We start from the raw sequence: 12847 nt of genomic DNA on the forward strand, positions 1-12847 counted from the left end.
GGGAGAGTACAGTGCACTCTTATGGAGAGAAAAGAGGAGCGGGAGAGTACAGTGTACTGTTATGGAGAGAAAAGAGGAGCGGGGAGAGTACAGTGCACTCTTATGGAGAGAAAAGAGGAGAGGGAGAGTACAATGCACTCTTATGCAGAGAAAAGAGGAGAGGGAGAGTACAGTGCACTCTTATGGAGAGAAATAGGAGAGGGAGAGTACAGTGTACTGTTATAGAGAGAAAAGAGGAGAGGGAGAGTACAGTGCACTCTTATGGAGAGAAAAGAGAAGAGGGGAGAGTACAGTGCATTCTTATGGAGAGAAAATAGGAGAGGGAGAGTACAGTGCACTCTTCTGGCGAGAAAAGAGGAGAGGGGAGAGTACAATGCACTCTTACGGAAATAAAAGATAACTTCTGTTATTACATCAAATACATGCATTGTCAAAATGACTGTACATTTAGTCTCCCACCCTGTCCTCTATAGGTTATCTGCTGAGGCAGCACTCTTACCTTGCAGGTTCTGTAGGGGAAGCGTCATGATGCCCTGTGCGGCTGCTGCAGCCACCAGGCCCTGGATGTTGGCGGTGGGCAGGGAAAGCACAAGACCCTGCTGGCCTCCCAGGTGGCCGCCCGTGTTGAAGGGGATGAGGATGGGCTGGTTCAGGCCTGGCGACCCTCCGGCTAGCTGCTGGGCCACCAGCAGAGACTGAAGAGAAAGACACTGGGTTACAAAAATATATTGACATTAGTATGCATAGTAAAACGCATAGTAAACAGTGATTCATGTATTAGCATGCATAGTAGAGAGAGGTTACATTCATATCACATATCATCCATATGTTAACGAGTGCCTCGGGATATGGAATGAACCATTCATAAAAATATGTGAAGATACTCCCATCAGGTTCATCTGAGAGGAATCAGCGGCCATCACACATATAACCCACATTTCACTCAAGTGACAGAGGTGCTCTAATCAATGTGTTGAATGCTGTTGTTTTTTCTGCTGACACCTGTGCTTTGAAACATGCCACAGCCAGAGTGACAGTCACAACGCAGTGCTGCTTGCTGGCACGTGGGAAAAAGGAATCCAACTCCAACCTTTGAAAAAGAGCAGTGCATTTTCCTTTCAGGCGGATGCAGAGTGGTTTATATTTCATCACAATGAACACACTTCTGATACCCTAGAATCAGCCGTTGAATTGTTCCCCCGAGATTTCATACATATCAGCACTTTCCTCCTTTGGTGGGAGATACAGTACATCACTGACTTCATGTCAGCATTCACTAATATTAGTCAGAGTAGAATCGGTGCAGTCATAGACACAGACGCTAAGATATGTTATCTGAAGTATCGCTAGAAGACATTTGGCACAGTAGAGGAGCCGTTCAAATGTACTTTCACTGCGAGCAGCTCTGCAAATATACAGCCACAAACACATTTTGTAGCACAGTGCTTTGATCCCGGGTTTAAGGAATGTTCTTGACACCAGATGTGGAAATGGTTGTAGCACCAGAATACAGAGCAGAGGTAGGACACCCAGATATGTATTACATTTGATATATCATCTATTAGTTCACCAGTTTGTCAGATACAGACTTGATTCTCATAATGTCATCAGGGGAAACAAGCGTTTTACATCACGTAAAACGACATTCCCTAAATAGCTGCTAGTGCCTCTACATACAGGGCATGGACATGGAGGAATGCATGGCTTTTTTTGTGTCCAAGCCCAGCCTAACACTGCTCTTGAACGTCTCAGCCCCTGTATGCCTGTAGTATGCCTGGCTGCCCTGTGGCCTCGGTGCTGATCCTTCTCCGCTTGACTCCTCCACACTAACCTGAGCCCACGAACCTTTAACGGCACTTGTCAGCTATCTGCTTCTGTTTTGCACGGGACGCCTGTGGCGAAGGAGCGGAAGACGGAGTGGAGGGGTCGACTGGTGTGAACATGGCACCATCCTCCCAGGCTTGGTGCTGCTGCGAGACAGCGGTGTCACTAAGATAACCCGGCGCAGTGCGGAGAGCGAGCACCAGTTTCGACATAATCACAGTTTTAGGAATGTGATGTTGCATGGGTTTAAAGCCAAGAGGCTGGGAGAGATTGGAAGGTAAACACTAGCATTAAAAGTCAAGGGAAATACCCCCCCCCCCCAAAAAAAAATAATCTAATTTGATCATGGATTTGTTTGTCCCACGGCTTTGATCAAAGGAGACCAGGGACGAAGCTTGAAATGAATAGTCACTGGCATGGAGAGACGGTTCATTCCAGCAACTGTGTCATGTGAACAAAACAGAGTATGTTTTATATAATACTCATTACCGTAGGTTTAAAAAACTGAACATTTTCAAAATTCACAACCATTTTAGTCTGCTTTGCAACACTATAACAAATCATAACAGAAACGAGTGACACGGGTTGACTGCTTTGAACGCATTCAACATGACATTTTGTCATTCGCTTTAAATAAGGGATTAGTCATTTGAGTGAGCAAAGAAGAACCATCAAGGGACAATAACAAAGGTGGTCCCTTTCGTCAAGGCAAGTGACATATGTTTAATCTCGCTTTTTAACGTAAATCTCACGTCGAATTGCGGTGGCATGTATTCAAAGACGAGTCGTTGGACATTTGACCTTGAACATTTTGATCTTGAAATTAAATGAGATCCCTTCCCCTGACACTGAAGAGCGATACATGGAAGGGAATGATATTAAAAAACAACTCTAAATACATCAAATGTACTTCTGGTTTATTATTACAGGCACGTGTCTGCCAGCTTCAGAGCACTTCAAGTAAATAAGACCGCTTGTTATTTTCCTTTCGGCTGTGTTGGCTGCTGTGCGACTCGTGGCTTTTGTGCGGGGAACAGAAGGATAGTTCAGAAATGTATTCCGTGTTTACCTAACTTGCTTCTGTAAAACGTGCAAAGTGTGCGTACTAATTGAATCGGAAAAACTAGCCCCCGACTGCCACCACAAAGTCAGCTTAAATTTCCAGAACATAAAAACAAAACGGTCCTTTTAAATTACCAGATCATGACTGTAAACAGCCCTATCTGCTCCCTTTGGGTGTCCGTGTGAATAGTTCTGCATTATTTTCCTTCCTCTGTGTTTGTCTTGCCTGTCTCTCCAACGGAGGTCTAGTAGGGATGGTGTGGTACTGCCTTAGGCATGGCTGACAGCTGAGTGTTGAGGAGTGGGGCGCCCAGGGAACAGGCACATGTTCTGGTCCAAACCTAAATAAGGTACCCTGCCTCTCTGCATGTGTTCTGGGTGGAGTTGGATGGGGTCTGGATGGGTCTGGGAAGAGCTTTAGACCTGGATGAGATACCCTGCCTCTCTACCCAATAGGGGCCAGCAGGCCCTTCCATCTGACCAGAAGCCCAGTCAGGCTCTGAGCAATTGCCCATAATCACAGAGTTTGTTATCCTAACTGTGAGTGGGAGACAGGGGGAAAAGCGGATTCATGTTGGGTAAACTACCTTCGGATAATGCCTCTTCGCACAGTATCCGGCTCCGAAGTGAGAATCTATCAAAACATATTGATCCCAAAATAGGAGAATTGGTTATGGCATGGGGAGCGCCTTGTTTCTGAAAACTGTTAGCTTCACTGAGACTGTAGTGACAGCATTAATATATTAGACAGACTGTTGGGGGAACAACCTTCTGAAGCTTATAGGGACTGGCACAACTATATGCACTAAAGCATTTCTATTTCGTCTGATAACCTTGTTTACCATTCATGGATTAAACAGCTATCATGTCTCTCATTATCAGAGTGGCTTTAATCAGTCTGGTTCTCTGTATTTCATCCTGCTGAGCTGAGTGAGGCAATTCAGCAGGGAACTCAGTGAATTAGTCTCTCACGTATCCTCTTTTGTTTACCCTGATGAGGATTGATTCAGTGGCGGAGCCCTTATTGAGTAACACCGAGTGGTGTGTCCCAAATAGCACCCTATTTCCTTTCTAGAGCACTACTTTTGACCAGGGCCCATAGGGCTCAGGACAAAAGTACTGCGCTATGCAGGGAATAGGGTGTAATTTAGCACGCGACCACTGAGTGCTGGGAGAGTGGCCTCGTTAGGGGAAGGGAGGGAGGGAAGCCCTATGTCTGCCTGGCTGGCTAGCTGTTCACACTACTGGGTTCAGGGAGGTGACAGTGAGACAGCACTAATGAGATAGATATTCATTAAACAGGGCTGAGCCACCAGGCCAATAAATCCAATCACATAGGCTGACTGTCGTATTGAGCTATTTATTGGGCTGCCTGGGGGCAGACTGTGCTTGTGTTGGCGTTGAAGGGGGCAGAGGAAATGTAAACAGCTCACCATTTATTCAAAAACGGTATATGTTCATTAAGGTCACATGTCGACTGATTACCTTTGCAGAGGATTTGAAATCCCCCTCAGATCATTTTCATGTGTTGTTGTGTACCTGGTGTGATTGTGTGTGTGGTGCTGGGCGTGTGTGTTTAGGCGCAGGTCAGGAGGTGACATGGAGAGACACTCACCTGTGGTCCTACCGGGTAGGCTGGGTGAGACTGACCCAGATGACACTGTTCTGACGGGCTGCTGCTGGCATCAGACTGGACAGAGCCATCACGGGCCCCTGGGGGAGAGAAAGAGAGATGGGGAGAGAGGGGGAGGGAGAGAGAGATTTGAATCCCCTGTAAACATCGAAACAATCGTAAAACATGCACAAACGCACATGCACACACAGACATAGCCAGCTGTGATCACACAGCCTCAAGTACGAAGGGGAGAGGATTTTGTGTCTAAGTGTTTCATCAATAAACGTATTGCCGCCTTTTACAATCAGCCCTGAATAAATGACCCGTCAGCTGAGAGGCTCATTGACGGGGAGATGTTGCTCCCACGACGCCCCGATTACAGCTGAGGGATGAGGGATGGATGGCCATGGCGCTGCATAAACTGTGGGGCCCGGGTCCGCATTATTCATCCATTTACATAGCTGAGTATCATCACCCATCTAACCCCCCTCCTCCCCCTTGTACCACAAGCAGCCTTGTGGCTATGAGACACCATTGGACCTGTATGCTACAAAGCCACAGCAGAGTACGGAGGCACACATCAGACATAGACATGATAATAAGCCTGGCCTGCTGTGTGATGTGATGGCTGGAGAGAAAACAAAGCCACTCAGGGTGGGTGGGTGGTGAGACACTGGCAGTGTCTCAAAAGGCACCCTATTCCCTACGTAGTGCGCTACTTTTGATGAGGGCCCATAGGGTACTATTTGAGCCACGGATACTGACCATTCCCACTGGGCATAGACGTCAGTTCAACGTCTAGTTTTGATTTACATTTGGTTGAGTTCTCAACGAATGTGAATTCAACATGAAATCAACAAAACATTTCACCATGTCATTAGATTTAGGTTAAAAGTTGGGTGAAAAAATATGAAATTATTTTGTTGAAATGACATGGAAACAATGTTTTTGCCCGGTGGGTTTTTGCCCGGTGGGTTTGACTCTCTCTGCATCTCTCAACAGCTCATGCTCAGTTTGTGGGTGGCTAATCCCAAAGGTTTTGTGTGATAACATGTTACTAGAAAAGTGCATTGCCATCATAGTACATTCTTTACAGATCCCTTCTGCTTTGCTATTTTATCTTGTATAGTGCAGATTAGACATTCAACTTTGAAAAAGTATCTTCAATCGGATAGTTCAATGATAAACTATTTGCTTTCGTACCACATGGGCTTGTATAACTTTTATAACGTCCATGCTTTACAAAAGTCAAGCTCATTGACCAAAGAAAACAAACCTCAAATATCACAAGTCAATAGAAGTAATCAATACAAAGGTCTCGTAAAATTGATCTTTCTCTAAATGCAGTCATACATCAATGGTAGGCTACTACACAACTAATTCAATGCAATGTACCACAACACATTCTAACTCACTTCCCTCAAAAACTTTAATTCAAGTTTGTAAAAGAAGTACACAAATCAAGGAAAGTAGGAATGTGAGTGGGAGAGAAAAGCCAAAGAAAATGAATACACTTGCATATCTCTTTTCAATTTGGGCAAGAGGACTACTGAAAAAAAAATCCTAGTTTGACCTTCGAAAATGAATAACAAACTTCAAAAGACTAATATTAGAAAGACCAAGAACATTTGACAGACACACAGTAAAAAATAATGGTTTAAAAAAGCATTTTGTTCATGAATTCTAAACTTAACGGGACATAGATGTGAAACTGCACACACTGGGTTTGAGAGTTCCATTCAGACCATAGTCTTTGTATTATTGAAGGCTTTGCTTTCAAGATCTCGTTGCCGGTTGGATGTGTGGGACTGGAACTGTACAAATGTGCACATTACATCCAAAACTCCACTCCGCCATACAGCATCATCTTATCTATACATAAAATCCAAATAATTGGTGAATGGCATGACCCATCAAATAAACCTTAAGCATTTGATCCTTGATTTAATTGCCCTGGGGACAAGTCCGCATTTCGAGCTGGTTTCTACCTCTGGCTCACTGGGCCTGCGTCTAGGTATTGGTCCACATAAACTCAAGCTTGTCAACCCTGCAGTCACTTAACATTAGATGGTACAGTCTCTTACCAATTTCACCCAGTATGAGTCAAACAGAACCCAACCCAATGCCTTTAATCTTTGCAGAGAGGAAAAAAACATTTGGAAGACACTATGTCTTTGGCTTTGAACCGCGTCTCATCCTAACTCCGGGGCAAACATTCAAAATAGGTTCAAATATGCGCATGATGATGAGCCTGGTTAAGGGGTGTCTCTACTTCTCACAGCCATTCTTTATGGCATCAATTCACCCATTACTACTGACTAAATGTTATGTCTTTGAAGACATACAATGGAAAGCGATGGAAAGCGGAATTCACGAGTGAACCGAGGATCTCATTCATACTCATGGGCATATTAGACATTATTCAATGACATAACGAGCCGCTAATTCAGTTCGACAACAAGGCCTACAAGCCTGCGTATCATCGAATGTCCTATCCGAGAACGACAACCTTGACAGTGGAATTGAACAAAGGCAGCAGCCATTCATCTAATTAGCAGATATCCATTCCGATCTCAATAGCGGAGATGAAATAACAACGGCTTGACTCTGGCACCCAACCCTAATCAGAGGGATCGCTCTGCTCTATTATTGATGAGCGAATCAGAGTTTACAGAATGCATGACAAAACCATCAATAAGTAATGAATGTACGGCTCATAAATGCAGTTTGTGCAGTGAATAATATATTCCATTTGATAAGCAGCGCAGGGGGCTGTGGCTTATTGAATAACTGCTGTGTGCCTTTCATTGCGTCATCTCACAATAACTTAGTGGGATGTTAAGAGAAAGCTTGATCCCCCCCCCCCTGCAAATATCTGTGACGTTAACACGTTTAGCTCTGGGAAAGGAATCGATAATAAATAAATGCACAGGCACTTTTCCCTAAGGTGTTGGGTGTGATTTCTTTAACAGAATTAAAAAGCTGACAGGAGAAATATCCAGGGAGGCCATCTTCAATTCCCTTTTATTACTAGGTTCTTTGAAGTTATTTTAACCAGTTTATATAATGTGAAGGTTTCTTAAGTGGATTCCTTTTTGGACAGTAACACCGGACTGACAATAGCAATACTGGCACATGGAATGATAAAATGTGTGCTGAAAAGAATGTTTGATGGAAATGTTACACATAGACAACATTTAGACTGACAATTTTATACATAGACTAAAGTAAGTCCTTACCTATTGTGTGCACAAAAGTCTAGTACTGAAATTGATGAATGTGTTCACTATATTATTTTGAATAGCTAACCTCTCTCTGTCACACAGACTTTGCCTTGACCGTAGGAGCTTATTGCTTGTTAATATAAAATAACATGTTGTAACTTATTTTGTGCTGTTTTTTTAACTTAACCCAAAACTATCTCTCACTTTAGTCTAACCACTGTCATCTGTTCTACACTTTACAACAAGAATCATTCCTATTTCAGTGTTGGTGGGGGCTCTGAGGTGGCTTATGGTGCGGAAATATTCCCAATATTGGACACTACATAAATGATCTTGCATTGATCACCTAAGTGGCGACTGGAGAGACACTTTCACAAGGCAGAAGGCTTCGTATGGGGTGCAAAGAGCTGCATTTATTTGCCAATCAACCGTCGCTCTCCTCAATACAGAGTGCTGCCCCGAGGACACCATAGCACAAAAACAACAAGCCGGCATTTCATAAAGCAATCAGTATGCCACCTACTCTTACGCAACAACTGTTTTACCCATTGACCATCTCAACGAAATGGGTGTTACTGAAGGCTATGTGTCCCGAGTTAGCTTTTGCCCCAGTGCATTTCTGAATCTAGTTTTGTCCATAAAAGAAACGTTAACAACTATAGCTGTTTTAGTGGCGATTCATTATATAAGTTGTCAAATGTGGGAGAGAGAGCTGCGGTAACGATTCAAGCTTTTCAAAATCAACCAGGCCATCAACGCCACAACCCCCCCCCCCCCCCCCTTTTAGTAAAGGCTCTTTTTAAAAAGCTGGGCTGAGTGAATGTTATGTCTTTATGTAGCTGGTCTCACATGAAATGTAGTATATTCATGACAACAACGACTAAACTTCTCCTCTCAACATTTTTGTTTTCCTGCATGTATTATTTATACCTGTTTTCTACTATTAAATATCTACACAATATCTACATTCAAAAGAAAATACATTCTTACCATACAGGATTGTTATGGACATATGTGTTGCTGTTCCTTGTCATTGTTTAGTGCTAAACAAAGGAGGGTGACCGCTCAGGCTGCACCAATCAATTGAGATTCACTGATGATGAGGAATCACGACGTCATACTGGGGCCCAGAAAAATGACAAGTCACATCATACACAAGGTTTAATTCTGTCAATACCAGACCAATTGTGCTGGATTGTTTGGCCATTGATTTCACTAATGCTGCTGAAATGGCTGACACGGCATAGCTTTTATGGGATTGGCTCACAGACAAGTATTCACAAACGAGAGAGAGAGAGGAGGAGAACGAGGGAGAGAGAAAATGTCAGATTCCCCAGTTCCTACTCATACTGTATAATACTTCAAAACGCCATGCATAAGAGAAGGCACAGAGCATATACAGTACTGTATAGTGCACTACAGTAGGCTATAGTGAAATCTGAGTGGCACAACATTACGTGCTCAAGAATGTTCTACCTGTATCCCTATGTGGAAGCAACTTGTGTTAAACTCCAGACTTAAAAAGTGTTTTTCATATCATTGTTCTGTCTTTCATTGAGCACACTAAAGCCCTCAACAATAACCCTGAGTATAATGTGCTGCCAATAACCCCGGGTCCTCTTCGTTAGGCTCCCTGAGGATGAGCAGGAAAGTAATACACTGTTTAGAGACCCTGAGTGAGAGGAGAGGCTGGCTGGTTACAGGTCAATAGCGTTTTTGGAGTCAGAACACACCAGAGACTGACTGTTGAGTGGTTGAGCTGCCTGTAATACCATTAGCTACATTATAGCCCGCTGGAGCCTGGAGAGCTGTCATTTCCTTAATTAAGGACCCAGCCTAGGGGCTTGGTGGTCAGGGGCCGTGCCAGTCTCTCTGGGCCTTTTACATTGACGTTTGATTCGCTGGAGTTGCAAGGAGAGCTGCAAGGGGCTCCAGAGTTTACAGGCAAAAATATCTTATTAATGAATTATTCCACCAATAAGTGGACTTATGTAAAGGGGTCGGTTCTCAAAGCAAAGCACAGGGAAGCGTGGATAGTTTTTTTTACCACAGCAATTCCTCAGCCACTACTGGAGTAATTACAGTACCACATTGGAAAACATGGGGGAGAGAGAGAGAGAAAGAGACAGGGAGAGAGTGGCAGAGAGAGAGATGGAGGTATAGAGACTGACTAATGTCTCTGTCTTCCCAGTTTTTACAGGGTAAAAACTATGTTTTTGAAGTGTAGACTCCACTGTTGCTGCTCAATGGTAGCTACTGGTCATTGTCAGTAGGTCAATGTATCTGATAACAGGGAAGTAGCATCCTCCCGTAGTTTCCCTCTCTCCCATGGCCATGGGTTTCCCTCCAACAGGCTCTCTGAGACAGGGAAGTGCTCTAGGCCTGCTCGTACCTGCCTCTCCCTCTGCAGTGAAGGGGACCAGGGGCTGAGGAGGCTGGAGAGCACAAGAGGGACAGGATGAGGTAAATTGGAGAGAAGGGGGAATGTTAATCTCAAAGGTCAAGAAAGAGAGGGTGTGATGGAGAGAGAGAGACGGATGGGGGGGTGGAGAGGAGGAAGAGGGGGAGAGTTAGAGAGAAAGGGAGAGGGCATTTGTGCAGGCAAGCTCTCAGGGGAGTAGAACACTTTGCACATGAGCACATCTGTTGCGGCCTCTTCTCCTCATTCCCCTAGCAATGTCAACCTGATTACCTCAGGGTTGAAAGAGACAAATAACAATCCCAAATTATTCCTCATCCTTTTATGTCCATCAGCGCAGCGTGGATGGTGAAATCAGGGCCTGCCTGAGAGGGCTCTAAGCCTGTTAGGAGATGAGGAGAATACTGAGGTGCCTCCCTCTCTATTGATGGTCAACTCTTTTTAAATGACTTAAATTATATTTGTGGTAAATAGGATTCCCCCTGATCTGGTGCCCCCTTCATCCCTGTCCTGCACGAGGGTCTCTTTTCAGCCATCTTTTCAGCCATCTTTTCTGCATCTACATCCAATGTGTCTTCCTCACAGCACTGGTTGTAATTTATCTTCCTTTACCTCTGTCTCAAACAAAGGAAATGTGTGGAATAGCACGGCTTCATGTTCAAAATGGCAAATAAGTGACTAATAATTATATACTATTCATTTCAAAAGTATCAAGGAAAGAAACAGTTACAGCTATGTGAAATATTCACAATCCTAGAATTACTATAGGCAGAACATAGACAGCACATAGTATGTACGGTGAATGCACTGCGTCCAAAGAGCGGCCGCCCGTCAACCTGCGTTGCATCTGGCCAAGCGAGAGCAGTGGCAGGACAATTAAGAGGCAGCCAGTGGCGTCTGTGGGTGGAGACGGGGACGGGGACAGGGGCCGGTGGTTACTAGACACCCACATGTCACACTTGACACCACCTCCGGGCCCTAAGGCTACCCAACACTAACACTAATGCTGCCTCTATGTCCCACTTCTGGGGGAGAGGGGGAGGGGTTCAGAACCGAGAACCGGCCCTCGATTCTCTGTAACAGAATTTCCCCAGCAGCACACAACATCCTCATAGTGCCGTCACGCTGCGGAGGGAGGGGAATGTACAGGATAGACTATTGCTTTGAAGCCCGTAACTCCATTCCCCAAGAAAAGAAGCATCACAATGTTATTCCACATCCTCAGATGTGAAGGGGGGGGGGAGAAAAAAAATGAATAACTTCTCGATAGCCTGGATCTCCACACACCCTTTTTTCTTCCCTCAATCTTTGGTTTCAAAGGAAGCGAATCTGCCAGAAGGACAGAAGGTTATGCATTAGTACTGGTCATTCCTCAAAGAGGGAGAGCTATAAATAATAAAGGGTTGTGAAGGACACACGGACTGTAGGATGGATACATCTCTGGTTCACGCCACACAAGTGAAAGACAACATTGTCATTTCCATTCCTGAAAACGTGACCCCCTTCCCCAGCTTCAATTACATCCCAACAACACCGACCGTGTCAACGCCAAGGAGTTGCGACGCTTCTTTGTTAGTCCAACACGAAGAGCTGGTTGATCTTGTTTATGGAGACTATGAAATACATTTTTCTTTGAAAATTATTATTTTCATCTCAAAAAGACTGAGCATACAGAGAATGGAATAAAGTGCATTTTAATATTCATTAAATGTCCTCTACCACTGGCAAATGTGCCCTCAATATAATTTACTTCACAATAAGGTTAACAATTCATTTCTTCTGTAACGGTATTCCTCCTCCTCTTCAACCGAAAAGGAGGAGTAGTGATGGAACCAAGGCGCAGCGGGTTGTGAACACATAATATTTATTAAAGACAAGACGAAAACACGAACTTGACTAAAACTAACAAAACAACAAACGGTGTAGACAAACCTGGACGACGAACTCACAATAAACACGAAGACGCACGAACAGGGAAAATAGCCTACACATAAATGACGATGAACAAAATAAACCGAACAGTCCCGTATGGTGCGACAAACACTGACACAGGAGACAACCACCCACAACGAACACTGTGAAAACACCTACCTAAATATGACTCTTAATTAGAGGAACGCAAAACACCTGCCTCTAATTAAGAGCCATACCAGGCAACCCATAAACCAACATAGAAACAGAAAACATAGAATGCCCACCCAAACTCACGTCCTGACCAACTAACACATACAACAAACTAACAGAAATAGGTCAGGAACGTGACATCTACAGTATATGCACAATATATTGGACGGTTTATAATGTCAGTCACTTTGACGTGCTCAGTGTCACCGGGGATGTAATCTACATGACTGGGGTTTCTATTTGTAAAACAGATGACCTCTGCCTGTCCATCTCAGAAACATCTCCTCCTTGTTCCTCAATGCTATCTGAGCTGTGATGGTGACGATGGCAAGGATAGCACACGGTCGCTCTGGGCGCATTAGAGAATGTATTACACCTGCTTTATAGGGCGTGCATTAAGCCGCTTTTCAAGTTTGCGGCGCAGACATCTGAAATCCTCATAATGAGATCCAACTCCTGGGGAGAAAGACTCCTAGTCCTCCCCCTCTCTCGGCCTTCTTTATCCTTAGTCTTATTTACTGTTACTGAGCCGGTCCCATTTACACACTGTCTCTACCACTTTATTACTTAACCTCAGCA

General features: G+C 44.2%; 1 protein-coding gene across 1 annotated transcript in view; it reads right to left on the reverse strand.

Annotated features, from left to right (window-relative positions):
- Positions 1 to 12847, reverse strand: part of LOC120027630 (POU domain, class 6, transcription factor 2-like) — a 124059-nt gene that overhangs the window by 99778 nt on the left and 11434 nt on the right. Inside the window, exons 2-3 of the mRNA XM_038972632.1 lie at positions 4502 to 4599; positions 500 to 695 (exon numbers count right to left, since the gene is read on the reverse strand). Of these exons, the coding sequence (XP_038828560.1) occupies positions 500 to 695; positions 4502 to 4599 (294 nt within the window). The remainder of the gene's footprint in view (positions 1 to 499; positions 696 to 4501; positions 4600 to 12847) is intronic.

Source organism: Salvelinus namaycush, chromosome 33 (genome assembly GCF_016432855.1).
Source record: "Salvelinus namaycush isolate Seneca chromosome 33, SaNama_1.0, whole genome shotgun sequence".
Taxonomy (NCBI): Eukaryota; Metazoa; Chordata; class Actinopteri; order Salmoniformes; family Salmonidae; genus Salvelinus; species Salvelinus namaycush.